The 21,317-nt window shown below is 46.4% G+C and overlaps 1 protein-coding gene across 2 annotated transcripts in view; it reads left to right on the top strand.

The window, feature by feature from the left end:
* The window catches only part of LOC128085490 (acyl-CoA 6-desaturase-like), a 24,689-nt gene continuing 3,372 nt past the window's right edge, over positions 1–21,317 (top strand). Inside the window, exons 1-11 of one of the 2 annotated variants that reach the window (XM_052693012.1) lie at positions 1–149; positions 10,660–10,770; positions 11,582–11,779; positions 12,093–12,194; positions 12,420–12,545; positions 14,892–14,952; positions 15,445–15,521; positions 15,752–15,849; positions 18,436–18,532; positions 19,675–19,754; positions 20,861–20,986. In XM_052693012.1, the coding sequence (XP_052548972.1) occupies positions 24–149; positions 10,660–10,770; positions 11,582–11,779; positions 12,093–12,194; positions 12,420–12,545; positions 14,892–14,952; positions 15,445–15,521; positions 15,752–15,849; positions 18,436–18,532; positions 19,675–19,754; positions 20,861–20,986 (1,202 nt within the window). In that variant the 5' untranslated portion in view covers positions 1–23. Of the gene's footprint in view, positions 150–6,919; positions 7,354–10,659; positions 10,771–11,581; positions 11,780–12,092; positions 12,195–12,419; positions 12,546–14,891; positions 14,953–15,444; positions 15,522–15,751; positions 15,850–18,435; positions 18,533–19,674; positions 19,755–20,860; positions 20,987–21,317 lie in introns of those variants that run through there. The other variant, XM_052693011.1, reaches the window with a different exon arrangement.

Consider the following 21,317-nt stretch of genomic DNA (forward strand, 5'->3'; position numbering starts at 1 on the left):
CGTCCTGCCCGGCGTAGTGGCTGATGACGCGGGAGCCGCCCGGATGCCGCCGATGGAAACGGCTGATATCGTACACCTTCCTATCGATCACCAGCCAGCGCTCCTCCGCCGCCGGGCCCCGGCCCGTGCGCTGCGCGATCTCCTCCCAGGTGAAGCGGCGCAGACCCGGCTCGGCCCCGCGCTCCTCCATGGCTCTCCCCGCCGCCCGCCCGAGTCCCCCCGCCGCGCTCGGTCGCAACCTCCTGTTGCGAGCCGCCCCGCTAGCCCGCATCTCATTGGCTCCCCGCAACGCGAGGCCCCGCCCCCCTCGCCGGAGCTCCGCGCCCATTGGCCCGCGTTGCCTCCCTCCCGCCCCCTCGGGGCTGCGCGTGGCCGCCGGGCGTTGAGCATCTTGGGGCGTGAGGAGCTCCGAGCCCCGCGTCGTGCCCGGCTCTGCGGGGTGTGCCCGAATCCTGCCGAAACAAAGCGAGATCCGCCTGTGCGGGGATGCGCACGCATCGCAACGAGTGCCCCACGCCCTTCTCCCGGTCCCCAATTTCCTTTGTCTCTTCCCGCACCGCCCGCTCTGACCCATTTACCGCAGCCCTGTCGGAGGCAGCCATGGGAACCGAGCGCCGCACCGGGGCTGCCCGGTTCGGGATGACCCTCTGCCCGACCAACCACGGATCCAACACCTTTTTTCCTCTTTTTTTTTTTCCCCCTTCTTTTAGCTGGCAGTGACGGTAACAACGTACTGATTTTCCCATTCAAATTACCTCAAATTAACTGTTCACTTCTTTTCCTGAAGCTTTTCCTGATACGAAATCTGCATCTCTAATTCGGGCATCCTGGGAGCCAGATCAGTCACCAGCTCCACTCACTGCAGGGCTGATGTGTTGCACCAGCAGCTCCTCCTGCGTGGGTCATCTCTAATAGGCCTCACGCAGGTGAGAATGAAGTCTTTGTCATAAAGACAGCAAGGGAAAGCTAGTTGCTGTTACACACTTAGCAACATCCTACATCCAGCTGTGACTGCCTGCACTAACAGTGTCAGTCTTCATTTAATAGCTTTAGGTGATTAGATGAAAACAGATTGTGGAGCACACAGGGACCTCATGACCAAGTTGGCAATGTGGAGAAATGGAAGGGGGGGCTGAAAGGGCTGCAGACCTTCCTGAAGCAGAGGAAAATGAGTTGGGATAACAGAGGGATTGGCAGGGCCTGAACCTGTGGGGAAGTCCCACTAATAGAGTCAGCTCCTGGCTGTGGCTCACTCTGAGCAAAGCCCAAGGTGCAGAGTGCATGGTGTTGTGGTGTGCCAGCAGGAAGGCTGAGAACAGGGCAGGGAATCGGGGGAGAGAGGACATCAGGGTCAGGAGCAGCTCCTCTGAACAGAACGAAATGCAGAAGAGTTACATGATGCAGGCTGCTGCCAGTGCAATTCCAGCAGCTGCTCTGCAGGAGGAAAGCACCATATTTAGCAACATTTCCCTTGCAGGGAAGAGATGGAAACTCAGGAGTTTCAGCTCCCTGCATTCCAGCTCTCTGCAACATCACTCAGCAGCTGCAGCATCACTGGGAGCAAGCTGCAAGAGCCGAATGGTTTGAACAAGGAAAGTTAGCTCTGTACCCAGACCTCTTTGCTTGGGTTACTAAGTTTAATGACACTAACAATTCATTCTTGGGTTTGCTTATATGCGTTTCTTCAGACCGCATTAACTGCATGGAGTGTTTGCTCTGCCCTGATAGCTAACTGTTGAAAATGAGAGGTGACAGTTATACTTGGCAGAGGGAAACAATGAATATAAGATGTGGTGGACTACTGGTGGAAGACTGTGATCTGGGAAGAGGTTTCAAACTTGCCTGAAAAAGCAACCAGAAATCAGCATAAGGGACCAAAGAGCCAAGATAAAAACAAGCTTGCCCTACAGAGTATGTAAATTAAGATCAGTAACTGAGCAAGCAAGGTGCTGATTGTTTGGTTTTTCAAAGAGAAATCTGAAGAAAGAGGAAATGCAAGAACCCCCTGGTTCCAGCTGCAGATTACAGCAGAACGTCTTCATTCTAAATTATTGCCAATGAGATCACACTGATAGGGCAGTGTTAGAACGGAACTCTTCTCTCTTTAATCTCACCCCAGTGAGTATTTGCAATGTCTGCTGCTTCCTGTACTAATTAAGTGCTATTATACAGCCTGCTTCCTTGGCATCCAGACCTGACAATCCCCCACGGCTGATCCAAGATCCTCTACAGAGGGTGGAATTGGTGCCAGTGACAGCGCTGTAACGGGAGGTTGTGGATCTTTTTGTTTGTTTGCCTTGTAAATTCGGTCAGCTCTTCGACACTGTCCCATAGCTAGAAAAAGTGTCACCAGCTCTCTCCAAAATGCTGGGATACATCAAAGGAAAAATTAATTATATTTCTTTTTTCTATCCTTAAAATAAATAAATTTTTAAAAATGCAGGTAGACATTAAGAAAGAGTGGGAATTTTCCGTGGCAGAGCAAGGGGCGTTCCTTGCCCTTCCAAAAGGTACATCCTATGGCCACAGGATCACAGAATGTCCCACTTAGGAAGGCACCCACACCAACCATGGAGCCCAACTGCTGGCTCCATGCAGCTCATCCTGAAGCTCCCACATCCCCTGTCACCATTCAGATGTATCCAAACACCCAAGCTAACAAATACATTTATACAAACAACGCTTGGTCCAGTAAGAAATGTCAAGGACTCAGATGGCAACAAAATGGGCTCTGCTGGAACCGACTGTGAAATGTAGCAGGATGAATGGTGGTTAGAGACTGCGACATTTGATATGAAACTATCTCCCTCCTTTCTAACTGTAATAGAGTCATTTCATATTTTAACAACTATGGGCCTGGCGCACAGCCTTATTGGCAAGTTGCTTTGTAAATACATGTTTTGAAAGATCCTCATGGGCCCCTTCCAACTCAGGATATTCTATGAACACAACAGCATAGGAGAGAAGAGAAAGAGTGTGGACACTTGCTGCTGACAGAACAGAAAGCAGTCACAAGATGGAGGTAATCAGATGTGTAAGAAGGGACACTGACACTCAAAACTGGGGGCACGGTCATTAAGAAACAGTATTACTGGCAAGGCAGCCTTCTTGAGAGCTTCGTGTTGACACACGAATGATGGGCAGAGTAGCTGAAGATGATTAAATTGCTTTGAACGTGGAATCACTGTCCTGCAGCTATTTTCCATGTAGAAGGGAGGCTATGTGTACCACCGTAGTCTGGTATTACAGTTTAAACACCTCTTTGCACTGGTGCCAGGAGAGGTGCTGCTGCATGTCACTGCCTGGAAAGCCCTGGTGGGACAACACCGAAGTCATCCTCCAAAAGGCATACTTTCAGAGTCTTATCTTGCCAATCTCTAGATTATATTCCATAAGAGGACAAGAAAACTAACACCAAAATTGAATTTTCTGTTGTTTTTTTTTTTCAGTTTCCTCAGGAAGTGTTTCTTCCCTTAACATCAACAAGTCAGTGCACAGCACTGAGTAGAGACACCTAAATTCCCTTTCTCTCCTCATTCCATGCCAACTCAGCAAGATGGCCTTCACTTACTCAAGGCAGCTCATATATTTCTGCAGTGCTCAGAGGAGCAGGCATACCCCTTCGATGTGTTCCTCCTATAAAAACTTCCCTGCTCTATATTTCTTTGCTTCCTTTTTCTATTTCCTGATGTATTTCTCACCACCTCCTGACTCTCCCATTAAACTTGGGGCCTTTGTGTCCATTACACAAGCTCTTTGTGCTGCTAAAGCCACGCCACGCAACAAGTACAGCCTTTCACCTAGTTGGCCACAGCACCGAGTCTGTTCTCTTCCCATCGCCCAGGCTAGTTTTGTGCCCAAGAGCCAAACAAAACCTAGAACAAGTGCCACAGAGAGCCTTGCCAGCATTACAGCCTGTGCTGCAGAAAGATGATAGCGCTGTTGCTGGGTGGTTTTTTTGTTTGTTTTGTTTTTTACAGGAACCTTTCTATGATCTGCTGTTACATTATTACACAGTTATCTATGTGAAATATCTAGAACATGAAATGAGGAGTTGTATTAAAGACTTCGTATCAATGTGTATCTAAAAGATACAATGGCAGATTCCGCTTCTTCCCGATTGATTCTTCTTTCTTATCAGTGTATTTCCACCAATTTCCACTGATACATTTATTTCATTGACCACTGACCTGATGGACTATGATCATCAGTCCACACTGCGAGTCACAAAAATCCATGTCTTTATCTCTACAAGGTCAAAAGAAATCATGACTTTGAATCTGCTTTTGGACACAGAGGGCAGACCTTGAATTAGGACACTGGACAAGCAAAAATATGTCATGAGTCTGCAAATCTAAATTCCATTCAAAATATCTGGCGTTGTCATGCATCCCCTCTACTTTCTTTCTCATGATAAAATATCCTTAGTGAAGCGTAAAGAAATGCATTCTAGGGCAATTAATTGCAGATAGAAAAGAAAGAATTAAAATAAAGAATATTTATATGTACTAAAAATGCAGTTTTCAAATTGAGGTCTGTAGACATCTCAGTGTTTACGGATCTGAGTGTTCAACAAAGATAGCCCAAACATTCACATTCACTAAACACAGATCTCTCACTGGGAAACTCTTCAGGAATAAGAGATCAAAGCAGCAAACTACTGCCATATGGAACTAGTCAATATAGATTTGGCCGTCAGCCTGATTTCCCTTAGGATTCCTTTCCACACATGGAATCCTGAAAGCTCACGGCTTTCACCACAGTGGCCCAATGGCCAACGTGAGCCAAGCTCTAGTGTGGGTTCTGTATTACTATTTAGCAAACAAAACTTGTAGCAGTCTCACTTTCACAGTTTGAGCCTGTGTTTCCTGTGCAAGGTCACCAGGATGGGAGCATACCCAGCTGAAGCACTGCCACGGCAGCCTCAGCTACACGGTGCTGAGAGCACAGAGAGCACAGCCTTAGTTAGCACAGTGGGGGTCAAACCATCCCATGTGCCATGCCCCATTCTGGGACATTCCCACAACACAGCACAGAGGTTACAATGGTAAAATTTCCCACATGACATGCAGCAAGCTTCGGGTCCACTTCTACACCGTTACACCAGCAGTGCCCTGCTGACGTTTGTTATTACTGTCCTTGTCAGAGGTCTATTTTGAACTGAACTAAATAAAGTCTTGGGAAAACATTCATTTCTGACTTCCATCATCCCGCGCTGCAGGAAGGACTGTTTAATGGTCCAAAACCCTCACGCAGCAGCGAGACCAGGCAGAAGCGGGAGCCTTTAGGATGCCTTGGCGTGAGAATGGCACCAGGTGGTTCTCACTGGCATGGAAGTGCTGCATGTTCCTTGACTTTGCTCTCCATTCCTACAGCCTGTGTACTGCGTGTGGGTGGAAAGGGAGGGGAGCAACAGCTTCTTGAATGCCCGCTCCCTGTTCTCAGCTCCTTCACACCAATTCAGAGCCTGAAGTGGGGCTGGGGCTGGCCAGGAGCACAACACCAGGGTTGCAGACACTGCTCTGCTTCCTCAAAGGAGGTCGTCCCCAACCCCCTGGATAGCAAGATCACAGGATCACAGGATCATTAATGTTGGAAAAGGTGTCTAAGATCACGAAGTCCAACCTCCACCATGCCCACTGACCACGTCCCTCAGTGCCACATCCACACAGTTCCTGAACACCTCCAGGGATGGTAACTCCTACCACCTACCTCCCTGAGCAGCCCGTGCCACTGCCTCACCACTCTTTCTGAAAAAAAAAAAATGCTTCCTAATATCGAATCTGAGCTCTCTCCTTTAGTAGTGACATGCAATAGATGGCCAGCCAGAGAGTAAGCAAACATTGTGAGCTGAATTCTGATGGTCAGCCATAGGGGATCCTACCCCTCCTTTTGCAGACCAGGTCAGAGAATGGGGTCTGAGTTACAAACCCAGTGTTGTTCCTGACCTATGATTTGGTCATACAGCAGAAAACCACCTCTGTGCTGCAAGTCAAGAGAGGCAATCTGTACCCTAATAACATCAATGTATGAAGCCTACTTAGAATCAGCTAGAGACACTGAAGGAAAGAAAAACGTGCCCTTCATTTCTTAACAAAAAGAGTCACAGGGGACTTTCTTGCCTATTGCCAAGAAAGCCATTGATCATGATTGCCTCACCCCAAAAAGCAGCTACAGGTACCCTCAGGCATGGGATAGACACCAGTGAAAACACCACTCAGTTGGCTTTGCCCTTGTGCCTCAACACCTTGTGCAACATCCTGGCAAGGATTCTGTTATTACAAAGCGCCCCAAGGCAAAGAAAGGATGGGGCTGTCCCGCTGCTTAGCAAAAGTGTTGCCCAGAGCAGGAGATTGCCTTCTGAATGGGACCAATCACTCCTGTGACCGAGGGGCAGCTTAGAGAAAAACAATGTGTGCTTTGGCCACAATAGCAAAATGTGCTTCCTAAATTAAAAAGGGTGGTGGTAATTCTGAAGGAAACAAAAAGAGGAAGGAGAAGAAAGGAGAAGATTAAAGGAGAAGAAGGAGGGGGGGAAAAAAAAAAGAAAGAAAAAGAAAAGAAAAGAAAAAAGGAAGAAAAAAAAATGGGGGGGGGGGGGGGGGAAAGGGAGGAAAAAAAAAGAAGCTTTTAGAAGCAGGAGCCGAAATCCTGCCGTAGAGGAGGCGTGGGATGCGAGGCGCTCCCCCCGTGCCGTCGGGCCGCGGGTTCGCGGCCCGGCCTGGCCGGCCGCCGGCTGCTCCCTTCGCAAGATCGCGCGGGGCCAATGGCAGCGCCCAGCTCGGCGGCGGGAGGGCCGGGATTGGTGCAGGGGCTCTGCTGATCCCTGTGGAAGCCTCACCGGTACTGAATGGAGGGGGATGCTGGGGAAGCGGGGGGGGGAAATGGGCCGAGCTTGTCTCGAAACGGAGCTATGCGGGAGGAGAAGTACATCAGTGAGGAAAAACGTAGCCTAGGGGGCACTTCGGAGCCAGCGACGGAGCTGGTGGAGCGCCGGGGCCGGGCAGCGAGAAACAAAGAGAAGGGAGGACATGAGCAGAGGAAGCGGGGGAGAGCCGGGGATCAGCTGAGCTAAATCGGGCACGGGAAGCTCGTCCCGCCAGCACGGCCCCGGGCCTCGCGTATCGAGAGGACAAAGCGGCGGCCGGCCCCATGGGGAAGGGGGGCGAGAAAGGAGAGGAGGAGTGCAAGCCGCAGGTCCGCTCCTTCACCTGGGAGGAGATCCAGAAGCACAACCTGAGGACGGACAGGTGGCTGGTGATAGAGCGGAAGGTGTACAATGTCACCCAGTGGGCGCACAGGCACCCGGGCGGCCAGCGGGTCATCGGCCACTGCGCCGGCGAGGATGCCACGGTAAGGGACGGGGCCGCTCCGGGCTCCGGCACATTCCCGCGGGCACGCGCCCGCACATCGCCCCGCACATCGCCCCGCACACCGGCGATACCCGCGTGCGCAGCGCCTCCCCCGCTGGGCAACATCTGGCGGAGCGGTCGGGAGAGGCTCCGCTGCGGGGCTTTGTCTGCGTTCGTGCGGTGCCGGGAGTTGGGGACTCGTGGGCCGAGGGTCTCCCCCTCCTCCGTGCGCGGCTTTGGGCGTGCCGGGGAGCACGCATAGGAAGGGTTAAAGCCCGGCCCCTGTTTCACTGCCGCTCTGTTGCAGAAGTGAGCCGAACAAGGCGTCGTTCAGCTTTTCCCAGGAGAGAATTCCCCAGAGAATTGCGTTACAGGTTTCTACAGAAGAGAGGGGAAAAAAAAAAAAAAGTTTGCTGCTGCTACAGCTGGCTGGGTTGTTTCAGACACCTCTCCTGTTTCAGCAATTAAAAAATAAGGGAGGGGGTTGGAACGAATTGGTTCAGAGATTGCTGCCTGCGTTTTCCCCCTAAGCCACCTTGTGCAGAAATGCATCCCAAGAGCCCGTTCCCAGGCCGGGGTGAATAAATGCAGCTGCCCCCAGCTCTCTGCAGGCGGTAAGCAGAGCTGTAGCATTAGCTGCTGGTCTGCCGCAGCTCTAGCACCTGAGCAAGAAGGATCTGTGTGCCACAGAATTGCTAACGCTTTCCTTCAGTCTCCCTCTGCCTGCGGTTATTCCCCGCTATTTTCCTGGAAGAACTGAGATGCATTTGGTTCTTGTCCGGTTCCACTCAATGCCCCAAACGAGTAGCTTTCTGCCTCAGAAGGAAAGGGGTGGGGCTTTCTCTCCGCTGCACAAGCTGCGAGCTCCTCTGATGGCTTCCTATCCCTGAGAATTCACTGCGATTCCTCCCCAAGGAATCTAAAAGCATCTGCTGTTGCATTTGCCTCTGATCTTTGCAAGGCAGACTGAAAGACAGGGTTGTGACACCCCTTCCAGCTCCTCCTTCCCAGCATAGCATCCCTCTATGCTCAGAGGGCACTCCGTGAAGGCACAGACTGAAGGGTGCTTTGCCCAGAGCACTCACACAGAGTTGGCATCTGGTTTCCAGCTTCCCCACTGCGAATAACATTTTACCGCCAAAACATCTCACCGTTTCATGGTGAGAAAGCTTTGGCCTTGAGCCTGTTGGGGCTTTGCTAAAAAGTTTCAGTTTGAGTTGCAAGATATCACAACTGGGAGAGCTTTGGAGGAGGAAAAAGTAATGATAAAGATTCAGCTCTTAAACTGTTTCTGTCCCTGTCCCACGACAGCTTACATGCGAGTTTCCCCTGCAAATGCCAGCAATGCTCTGCAGTCACTCAGTTTAGGCCCACTGACATGGCACACCAGGCTGGGACAGGGACAGCCTGTTGTGGCACCACATCATGCACAATTGCCTTCAAGAAATGAATAAGGCTTAGCATATGTCCCAGCACCTTGCAGCATCTCTGTTTTAGATGATGTTTGAGGATGCAAAAGAATATCTTTGTGTTGACTGCACCAAGTACTTTGATGCTTATATAGAGCTCATGCACCAATAAATGAAACTCTTTTCCCCCACCAAAAGCAGCTGAGATAATTCACCCTTTCTAGAAGACGCTTGGCTTATGACTGCTCTCAGATGCATGACTGCATTTCTGACCAGTTGCAATCTTTCATGTAAGGCAGAAAAAAAACGCAGCTGTTAAGTTCAGATATGGAGGAGAGCTCTCCCTGGTAATGTCATGACATGTTCAGAAAACAGATATGCTGCTGTCAGGAAAGCTTTGGGTAGACAGCTCTCGGTGCTTCCTACAGCAGATTTTCTATGATCAGAAGCTCAACCCAAAGTCCTGGAATAAGGTGAAAGTTTACATGGACTTTGGTGCACTTTGGAACCAAGCTTGTTGGCTGGGAATTTGGAACTCCAGAGCCAGTTTAGGAATGGAGGTCAGCTCCCATCAAGGTCAGCTAGGCACAGTGAGCACGTACTGATCTGCCTTTTCTATTTATCATAGAATCATTAAGGTTGGAAAAGATCTGTAAGGTCACCAAGTCCAACCCCCAGCCCATCCTCACTGACCGTACACCTCAGTGCCACATCTCCACAGTTTTTGAACACTCCAGGGTCACTGACTCCACCACCTCGCTGGGCAGATCACCACTCTTCCTGAGAAGATTTTTCCCTAATAATAACTTAGAGCAAGGGGGGAGATTTTAGTTGGTCCTTGCAATTAATTATTAGTTAATGGGATGAAGGAAGAATAGCTGAAGCATATTACTACTGAATTCTGTTTTTGTCTGTGTCTTTTTTGTATTTTATTTATTCATAAGGTGAAGAAGGATTTCAACATAATGAGAAAAGGAGACCATAGCCACACAAATCATTAGCCACTGACAAAGTTAGAACCCCATGCTTCCTTTAACTACCCTCCCTCTTAAATCATAGGCCTTCTGGCTTCATGAGATCCATTGGTTTGCTTCCATGAGGCATGGAAGGCGTCAAGCTTTCTCCAGGTGTGACAGGATCTCAGTGAAGGAGGAGCACAGCGAGCAAAATAAAATAAGCTTTAAATGAAGTTGGAGTTTGTATGCTGAAGACCATCTCAAAAAAGAGAACTGTGGCTTAGTGTGGTGAACTTATCATGGAACTGCATCTTTACAGCTCTCTGAGGTGAACTCTGCTCAAATCGAATACCCTATGAAAACAAAAGTCAATCCCCTCTCCTGAATGGCCTCCAGGCAGCAGACTTTCATAGGGTATTTATATCCTGGTGGGGATTTGCACACATTCCTGTCGGCCTACCTTCCTAGGGAATTAAGCAGGATTTAGGTGCTTAGTTGCTTAGGAAATTTCTTGGGGTGCCTTTCTCTGTCCCTCCAGATACCACTGCAGGCTTCACTGTTTACTTCCTTCTAAATAAGCAAATTCAACAGCCTCTAGCAGAAGGCTTCTCTGGTGGAATCACAGAATCATTTGAATTGGAAAGGGCTCTTAAAAGCCACCTGGTCCAACTCCACTGCAGTGAACGCTGACACCAATGATCAGGTGCTCAGAGCCTGATCTGGCCTGACCTTGAATGTCTCCATGTGCGGAGCTTTCATCAGCACAGCAGTACCACACTGAACAGAGATCGCACCTCCCTTTCACACTAACAGTCTTACACCACCCTCAGTGGAGGGATCTACTGCAAGGAGGGGCAGTGCTGGAGATGGGCAGGAACAGAACAACGCTCAGGAAGAAACAGCTACTGCTGAATCTCACAGTTACTCCTATTTCTACTCCAGGATGCATTCCAGGCCTTCCACATCAATCCCAACTTGGTGCAGAAGTTTCTCAAGCCATTACTTATTGGAGAGCTTGCTCCAGGGGAACCCAGCCAGGACCGAGATAAAAATGTGAGTGTTTGCTAATGAACTAGTGTTTATCATGGACAAGTGCCACCACTTTTTCCCTCTCAAAATGTCCTCCAGGTAGATTATAAAGGGGCCTTCACTACAGGCAGCTTATCCTGCTGAGACCAGTACCAGGAAAGCTCTGGAGGACAACCACAATTATGTTAACAAGTAGTAGGAGCAATAGGGACCCATGGGTGAGAAGACGTCCTGTTTCAATCTAGCTGTTTCAGCAGCAACAACCCAGCAGCTACCATTTCTATCCTCTCCATATTCCCCAATCCAGTTCTGTACCTTTTCCAGACATCTCATTCATTCATTATTCAGGCACTGTGCATGACATGACTAGTTCTTGCTAAAAAACAAACAAACAAAAAACCAAAAACAAACAAAAAAACACCCTTAATTCCATCCTGCTGTTTATGGCTGGCCATGACCATTGGCATATTTGTCTTACTCAGAACAAAGGAGGTGATGCTAATGGCTCTCTGCCACTTGTAAAGCTCATTCAGAAGAGTCACCAAATGTTGTAAATCCCAACACAGCAAGGTAGTCCTGGTTCACAGCACGAGGCTTGAATTACTCTCCTTGCTGAGGGTGCAAAGCCTCAGGGCAAAGACTCAGACCAGTCAGGGTGTTTACTCTTGGGAAAGCGCTATGAAAAGCTATAATAAAACTGTATCCTTCTTTAATTCTGGTGTAGCCAAACGAAGCAAGAAATAACCAGAGTCCTTTGCATGGAACATAGACTTCCTTGCGTGCATTCAGACTTGCTTACAAACTGCATGCTGTGTCTTGCATGTCTATTTTGCAGTCCCAGCTGGTGGAGGATTTTCGGACCCTGAGGAAGACAGCAGAGGACATGAACTTATTCAGAGCCAGTCCTTTGTTCTTCTCTCTTTACTTGGCCCATATCATTGCAATGGAAGCTTTGGCTTGGCTAATGGTTTCGTACTTTGGTACTGGCTGGATCACAACTCTAATCCTTGCCTGCATCCTTACAACTTCCCAGGTAAGAAGTAGTAGGGACAGAGATATTGGTTGCCCAAATCACTACAGAGGAGATCAATGTGTGCTAAACTTTTCTTGTTAGACCCATCCAAGTAGGAAAAACATTCACTACATGTCAGGTCCCATGGTGCCTTCTGGCCCCCCCTACACAACGGTCATTATGTTTCACACGTTTTCCTTATCTCCTGTGCCTTTCCTTCTCCAGGAAATGGAGGCACTGACCTCTTCAGAACTTGCCTTCTGTCTCTATTTTCTTTTAAGCTCAACTCTGTTTTCAAGCAGCAGTACAACTAACTTACTTTCCATCATTTCAGGCCCAGGCAGGTTGGCTGCAACATGACTTTGGACACCTCTCTGTCTTTAAGAAGTCTTCCTGGAACCACATCGTCCACAAGTTTGTGATTGGACACCTGAAGGTAAAGATCCTTATGAACATGGGGGTCTGTGGAAATAGCTGCAGTCACTTTGTGTCAAAGCAGTCTCTCTCAGTCTTTCCACAATAAGCAGATGCAGAGAGAATTTTCTGTTTTAAAAGCAAACAGTAGTTTAGGTGTAATCAGAACTGCACTGTTTTAGTGCAGCTACCACTAGAGGAACTGTGCTTTTACATGGATTAATTCCTTGTTCTTGTATCTGCCCAGGGTGCCTCTGCAAACTGGTGGAACCATCGTCACTTTCAACATCATGCTAAGCCCAACATATTCAAGAAAGACCCAGACGTGAACATGCTGCATATTTTTGTCCTTGGAGAAAGTCAACCTATTGAGGTAAGGCAAAGTGGCTAAAAAGTGGAAAATCATCATCTTTAAAGACATCAGAGACTGCCACTATAAAAAAAGAAGTTTGCTGGTCTTGCTAAACACACAAGAATGCTAAGAAAGCAAATGCTTCTCCCATGAACTTGATTTGTCTATTGAGATCTGTTGGAAGTTACACCCTCCCAGATATTGGGAGGAAGTGTAGGATTGACTGTATAATTCCCTATCCACTTCCTATATATTTCCTAGGAAATATTATTTGGGGGTAGCTTAGGAAAAGCAATAAACAAGGGACGGTAGAAAGCTGTTAAAGAAAATTTCATTCTGCTGTATTAAAATATCAACACGAGGGGAAAATATGGTGTTTCTAATTACTTCGCCAAGAATATTTCAAAACCCATCATCCGTTTCCACAGAAAATATCCTTGAATATTTTGGACAATGTCCTCTGTACTGGAACATTTGCCATGCATGTGGGAGGATATTGCTTGCATAGAAACAGGAGGACATCTCTGTGGGTTTTTTGTTTGTTTGTTTGTTTCTCAAGGCAAAATCTGTGGAGATTTTGATTCAATCTGAGTGTTTAAGCCAGCAAAGCTGAATTAGAAATTCAAGGCATACAGAAACTTTCTGCTTGTATAAGCTAGCTGCAAGCGATTGCACTGTCACCTCACTCTAGAGATCTTCAGGCATCATTTAATCTTGAAATAAACATTTTATTCAAAGACCAAGGGTGAAAGCCAGACCAACTGTTAATTTGTCAGGTTACACCAGATTACTGGAGTCATCTATTTACAATTTTATTACATTAGCTGTGGGCCAACAGGCTGCACACTAAACAGTAGGCAGTTGAAGTGTTGTGATGCAATCTGTCCTTCTAGAGTCAAAATGCTTAGAATTTCATAAAAACCTACACACAGAAAATAAACATTTGGTCTTTTTTTTTTTTCTTTAAACAATTGAACAAATATTTCTAGTTAAAAACAGCAGCAACAACCACAACAAAAAGATCTGCAGCAAGTACTGCTCAGGGAAGTACCAAATGAAAAATCTAATGCTGTCTCATCCAGCTTTCGTCCTCTTAAGAAAGTAACCCCAGAAATACGTTGGGGACATTCATGCCAGTAGATGGATATGTATAGAGAATATATTGCACACATAGTATTTTCAAGATGCAGAAATGTCTGTGACTAAAATGAAAGCCTCCTCCTGGAGTATAAAAAAAAAAAAGACAGTGTCTAGAAAATACAAATCGGGATCTTCACTGTGTTGGTACATCCCATTGGAAAACGTTGTGTCTGATGATTGGGTTTTGAAGTAGAGTGTGGTTTACTTAAAGGAAAAATGGAAGGTTCTCCCACTCCCAGGATGAGATCTGCTCTGAAACAACACTTTAGCCTGGCTCAAGAGCTGGCACACTGGAAATTCATTGGGCACGCCAGTCCCATGCTCATCACCCAAGACCACCAGGAAGCCTGCTTTGCTGTCCGTCTAAAATGTCCTGTTGTGGAGATTGATGGGGCAGTTCCAACTGTTTACCAGGAAGAACAGGGAAAAAAATAGATTCCTTTTCTGTCAGTCCTCACTAAACAGACTGAGTTTGATCAGATTTGTCTTTGGAGGAATGACTGCATCTGCTGTGTGTAGGTGAACCATGGTTAGATAGCAGTTGGTACAGAACAGCTCTCAGGGGCAACACACTACTTCTAATCATGTCAAACTAGCAACACAGACGTTGTAGACTTAAATACACCTATATGACTTCCTGTGCAAATAGCAAAGGGCCAGACTAGTTTTTCTGCTGTTGATAAAGCACAACTTTACAAGCCCTGGCAGATGGGAGGGCTCATGGGGCTGATGGCTGCAGAAGTCAGAAAGAGTTGGTGGTTGGGTCATTTGGGTGGAAGACTAGCCAATGTTCTGTATCTTTCTCTGCCAATGGTATCCTACCTGAGAACATACCATAGGTCAGACTTTGCTATGCCTTAGAATCATAAACTCTGGAAAAGACCGCCAAGATCATCTGGTCCAACTATCAAAATCTTGAATTTGTGTTGGAAAAATGGCAATTCTAAGCACAGCCATAGGCAAGGCAGGAAGATCAGAAATGAATGAAAATGCCATCAGGTTCACAAATACAAAGAAGCTGTACATCAAGACCAGAAGGCTTTAAAAAGGAATTTACACAGAGAATTATGAAGTCAGGATATTTATCCATAATAAAATACTTTCTAGCTTTGATGGCATGGGAATTTGGTCAAAACTCTCCAGTCAATAAATAAGTGTTGCAGATAATCCTCTCTTATACACTGGCGCTGTTGTCCAAGACTGAGCTTTCTCATGTTTGTCCTGCAGTATGGCAAGAAGAAGCTGAAGTACCTGCCTTACAACCACCAGCATGAGTACTTCTTCTTAAGTGAGTATCTGCAGTGTGTTCCTCCTCTTTCCCTTCGGTCAGGGGAACCGAATATCAGTTCAGTTTCCAGCCCTACTGTGTTAGCAGAGCAATGCATAAGTCTCAACTCATCTTTCCCTTCCCAAGACCTCCAGTCCCATTAATGGTGTACCTGCGCAGGCCTCAAAATTAATGCAGTATATTCTCACAGATATCCAAGCATGTTTAGTGTAGCCAGCGTGGCTATAGAAAGCAAGACAAGTGGTTGAGACTGGAAAGCAACCTCTGTGTGGGAGGCTCAATGGAATACCTGCATATGATGAGTCAAGATGAACAGGTGTGAACCAGAGCCTCCTTCACAGAGAAGTCACCTGTCCTTGTCACCAGCACATCGCTTCTTTTACCAGTGCTGGGCAGCCTTTCCCAGAAACAGTCCCTATATCACCAGCACACTCTCATGTCACGCGCTTTTCTGCCTCTCTGATGTCCGAAACATTTCCCTTTGCTTTGCAGTCTTCCCACCTCTGCTCATCCCCGTGTATTTCCAAATCCAAATCATCTCAACCATGATCAAGCGCAGGTTCTGGGCGGTGAGTGCTGTGTTCCCTCAGTCTTTGTGGGTTGTGACATTTGAGTAGGGAGAGAGACCAGTGGTCTCTCCAGCACAAGAGACCCGGCAGAGGGAGGGTGGGAAGGGATCACGCTTTGCTGTGCTAATGATCTAGTGTCCCTAACCAGATCTAATGGTCTAGTGTTACCAGCAGAGCCACGCTGCGTGAAATAGGCTAAGAGATGCCTCATGTTTTCTCTCTTCCTCTAGGACCTGGCCTGGGCCATCAGCTACTACATGCGCTATTTCATCACATACACCCCATTCTATGGCATTCTGGGATCCCTGTCTCTCCTCACTTTTGTCAGGTAGGAGATAAAGGACCTCCCATGTTGGGCTAACCAACCTCCAGCTCTGCTATGACCCACAGGTCTTCCTCATTCTCTGCAGTCATTCGCCACACTGTGTGTTGTTTTATTAGGTATTCCTACTGCTTTGCTTTCTTCCCATCATCTCCCAGTTCTACCTCCTCACAGCAGAGCTCATTCTGGTGCTCAGCACCTTCCTCAGCCCTCGGGGTGGTTCAGCCAGGATTCTTGTATCTTTCCTCAGTCCCCCATTCTCACAGACTGCCAAATCCCAACACTTACGCATTTTCCACACTGGCCAAGGCCAGACCCTTCCATAGTGCCTTGGGCTAAACTCTTCCCAGCTCACTTAGGTGCCTTGTGAGCCCACCTGAGCACCAGAATGAAAACGCTCCCCACTTGTCACATGCAGAACAGCTCATGTCCTGCACACTACACACACACACATCATTGCTTCTATGCAGAGGCCAGTGCCTCAGAAGTCTGCTTCACACCTCAGATCAGTGCTCCCACCCCTACATTCCAGTAGACCCCCCCCAAAACTACCTCTCAGCTCTCCTTACACCTATGGAGAGGTTATTTTTGTGTGTCTGACTGGTCTTCTGCCCCTTTATTGCCACCAAGCTCCACGATGAACTGCTCTTGACTATTGCTGTACGACAGATGGGTGGAAAGTTCAGCAAGAGATCTGAAAACATGAACAGCAAGCACAGGCTGCCAAAATGAATCAGGCAGGGCAGGATTGGGAAGCTTACTCACTGCATGGTTATACTATTCCAGATGGTAGCACTGAATTTGTATTTCTATTTTGCATGTAATATCTGCAGCTCTTTTGCTAATACCAAAGGATGGCATTTAGTCCTGCAGTGAGCATTAGTTTTAGAAAACATTTCATCAGAGTGAAACACTTTTTTCTAAAAAACCCCCACATTTTTAAAGCGAAAAGAAATGGCAACAGATATGCAAAAGCCTTCGCAAAATCTGAAGGTTTGCCTCCAGGAAACATAACGTCACTGTTCATGACTTCAGTTTTCATAGCTTCAAAACACTTCAGTCCTGGTTTTTTTCACTAAGAACTTCAAAAGATGGACAGCTGTGTGTGTAGACAACATTTTTGATTTGGATTCAACAACTGAAACCAACTGACCTAGTATCTCCAAAAATCTTCTGTTTTGAACAAGCTGAAAAATGAAGAGCATTCTCCTTGCAAAATTGTTTTCAGTTCCTCGTGAAGGCTCAGCAGGAGATGGTTCCCTATTACTATAGTTCTGTTATACTCGAGTCAGTAAAAGAAGAGCCCTGGGAGCTTTAGAGAACAATGCACCATTGTAGTCAGCTCTCCCATGGCTCAGAGCAATGAGGATACGCAATGAAGGCCACCACTCTCAATCTAAATACGTAAGGCATAGAGTTAAATAAAAACATTTCACTTTGTTTTCACCCCAGATAGGAGTAATGAGTAAAAAGTTGAGATTGTTCTAATTAGCTGACGCATGACATCAACTGTCTTATTCAGACTTCTGTCAGACAGATGAAAATACTGGAAAAGCAAACAATCAAAATCAAACTCCCAAACAGCTCTGAGACAGCTCTGTTTAATTAGCTTACCCCAGTCAGTGATTGTACGGATTTACTGCTGGTTACATTACAGTGATTGCTGAAATTGCTGGTGAAAGCAGACCATCAGATCATCTGGTTCTTTTGTTTTTGTGTTTTAAAGTCTATAGGCTTGTTTTCTGGAAAAGGATGCTTCTAAACAACTGCCTTGCTATATACATCTCAGTCTCAGCACAGTGAAACAGCTTTGGGTAAACAGAAGTGCATTTCTGTAGGCTGTTCTCCAGAGGCTAAAATTGTGGTTTACACAATGAGCAATAAACAAGCCAATCTCAAGTTCAGAATGCAGAATTATGGTAAAGTTACAGAGAGTACAAAGAGAAATTGGGAGCCCCCGAGCACTAAATCTGACAACCAGAAAGTTAACACCAATAAGCAGGTGGACTTTGAAACTGCTGTATGTCCAGCAAGCAATTGCAAAGAAAATCAACTCAGAATTTCTAAACCGTGGCTTCTTTTTCTCAAGTAATTGGATTATAGAATCACTAAGGCTGAAAAAGGCCTCTAAGACCACCAAGTCCAACCACCAACCCATCCCACTGACCACATCCCTCAGTGCCCCATATTTTTGGTTCTTGAACACCTCCAGGGATGCGACTTCATCACCTCCCTGGGCAGCCTATGCTAATGCCTCACCACTTTTTTGGAGAAGAAATGTTTCCTACTGGCCCTTCTCAATATTACATCTGTATTTAGAGAAAGGCAAAATTAGCACAAAAAATTGATCAACTCCTGAGGAAGGAGAGGGATAATTGCATTAGTCCCAGAGGTATAAAGAGAGAAAGAGAAATTCATTGCAGAAGTGATTCTCTCTGGTTTCAATAGGAAGAGGCACTTAGTTTTGCATCTTGGGGAAATATTTTTCTCACGTGCTTTACATCCTGCTGCTCCCTGCAAACACCATCTATTTACCTCAGATCCTGGTCTGCAATATAAACGGTTGTGTTTTTTGTCTGTATGTTTCTGAAGGTTTCTGGAGAGCCACTGGTTTGTGTGGGTCACTCAGATGAATCACATTCCAATGGAAATCGATTGTGAGAAGCACAAAGACTGGCTTAGCTCTCAGGTAACGGGGAGGGAAAAGAATACCTCTGATTCCACTCACTCCAAACTGGATTAGAAATTTACTCAAGAGTGGATGGAGTACCAAATAATCCCCTGATGAAGGTACAGAGTGCTATAGCATAGAGCCTCTGCCCATGACCTCTCTACCATAAAGACCATAGAATTACAGCATTGTTAAGGTTGGAAAAGACCTCTAAGATCATCTAATCCAACCATCATCCGATTCCATTTGTTTTCCCCAGAGCCAGCGGTGCTCACTTAAGGCAAGGAAGTCCAAACTTCTGTATTGATTTCGGTTATCAGAAGGTTATATTTTATGTCTTCAGTTCTGAGGCAGTATCAGGTGCACACATGGTATACATAGGCATACACATACAAGCAAAGAGAAATGTCTCAGTGGAAATCATCTGCTGATTCTAAGTGATAATTTAAACCAATGTGCTATCCCTGCACTGAAAACACATCAACTCCAGTTGAAGAAAGAACTTAGCATACTTCAAAAGTGTGTAGTTTTCTAATGGAATAAGGGCTGAAATGAAGATGCACCGCTTTCTACGTACAAATCTCTTTAATGCCTGGTCAGACAAATGCACATCTTTTATTTGTGGTGGCCCAAGTCTCATTCAGACCTAGAGAACAATGACAGCAACTTTGGCACTGACTACATGAATCTTGTGTAACTGAGCTGAGACAAGCTCAGGCATACTGGACAACAACTAGAGGGGAGTAAAAGTAGGCTTCCTGCATCCATGGTGTTTTCTTCCCTGGTTTCCCTTCCTGATACTGTTGCTAACCATCTGGTCTCCAGCTAGATATGCTGACATTTAGGACCCTGTCCTTGGGCTGATATGTCACCAAACATGACTATCTTCCTGCATTGCCCCTTGATCACTGTTCAAACCTGCACGGCATTGTCAGCACAACAGCTGATAGCGAGCCCTAACCAAGGATTAAAGCTTCCCATGCTGCAGTCAGCTGTCTCAGAATGGCAACCTTCTACACAATGACCGCTCATAGTAGAGGAAGGTACTTTTTGTCCTCCAGTTCCTGCCACAGGCAAGAGGAGCTTTGTGCTGATTTTAGGGTGAATAATTCATACCTATTAAGATCACTAGCATTACAGCTGCTTTCTTGCCTCCACAGCTGGCAGCCACCTGCAATATTGAGCAGTCCTTTTTCAATGACTGGTTCACCGGACACCTGAACTTTCAAATTGAGCACCAGTGAGTATGGACCCAGTATCACTTGGTCATTACCAGGTGGTCGTAACACTGGACTTGTGGCAAGGGATAGTCTGCTAAAAACATATGTGTGAGATGGGGCAGAATCACAGAGAAGCCCAAGATTGGAAGGGATCTCAGAAATGATCTGGTTCAAACTTTCATGGTAAAAGCAGAGACTACATAAGATTGTCTAACACCTTCTCTAGTCAAACCTTCCACTTCCCTTTGAAGCACTACCATATTCCAACCAAAGACAAACCCAGACAACTGGGGGTTGTTGTTACTAGAGGCACGGCATCTTTCTCTCGTGCTACCCAATACTTCAGCTTTCACTCTCCTAGTTTTAATTCAGGTTTCAGTTAAGTCATTGGTACAAAACTGCAAGATACAAAGGCTATGGATTTGGATACTAAAGCTCAAGAAGTTATCTTAAGATACATTTCAGAAATGTCCTTTCCCTAAATAAAAGGGCATCAGCATTTTACGGCAGGAAATGTGGGACTGTACATACTGCTGACTACCAGGTTTCAAGAGGGGTACTAAAACCAGGGCAGTCGTCAGTGCAAAATGTAATAGAGACCACATTTAGGGTAAAGCTGACTGGTTTGGAAGTCAGCTTAGGAAATCTCCATTGAAAAGTATAGGGCAAGGTGACCCCAGGTTCTTTACCTGTTTCTGTGTTCCATGAGATGGAAAACGGGGCCACTGATAATTCAGTTTGGCAAGAAACAATTAGTACTGCCCAAAGCAAATGGGCAGCTGTCTCAGCAGAGCGAGGCTGCTTCCTTTCTTCTTGTTTGCTTTGTATTGCACTAGTAGCATCCTTTCCTTCATAAACTGACTTTTATTGTCTCTCTTGAACACAGCTTTGTTCTGAGGACTGAGAGCAGCAGAATAGATGTATTCTGTTCTCACAAGCTGTTCTTGAAAGAAGTTCTTGAAACAGCATAATGTAAAGCATGGATCTCCACCTCTCTTTCTTTTTTCTATTGGTGCAGCTCAAGAAGGCATTAATAATTGGCCCCATGAGAAGGCGGATGGAGATGCCCATCCCTTGAGATTATGCTCTAGATTTTTCTCAGATGTTTTCTCTTTCTCTATTCAAGCCTGTTCCCAACAATGCCACGGCACAACTTCTGGAAAATCAAACCCCTGGTGAAGTCGTTATGTGCCAAGTATGGAGTCCAGTATGAAGAGAAGCCTCTTGGAAAAGCATTTGTAGACATAGTTGGGTAAGGTTCTTTTATTAACATCAGCAGCTTGCAATTCAGTGTTACACAAGCATCCTATCATTTCTACTACAGATCATTCAGAACACTTTGAGAAATAGCATATCAGCATTTTGTGATCTGGTATCACTAGTAATACCTTCACATCACAGCCCAAGGAATACCTGAAGATATCTTGATCCTGCAGAAATGGCACGGCCACACAGCCCCACTGGTGTAGTGGACTGATGCCAGATTGCAACTGCCATGGTAATGGGAAGATGGGGTGGTGGGGTAGGAAAGTGCTATCCCCCAAAGCTGCTTCTGCAACAAGAGCACTTCTATCGAAGTACTT

Source organism: Tympanuchus pallidicinctus, unplaced genomic scaffold, assembly GCF_026119805.1.
Source record: "Tympanuchus pallidicinctus isolate F22 unplaced genomic scaffold, pur_lepc_1.0 scaffold3, whole genome shotgun sequence".
In the NCBI taxonomy this organism is placed as follows: domain Eukaryota; kingdom Metazoa; phylum Chordata; class Aves; order Galliformes; family Phasianidae; genus Tympanuchus; species Tympanuchus pallidicinctus.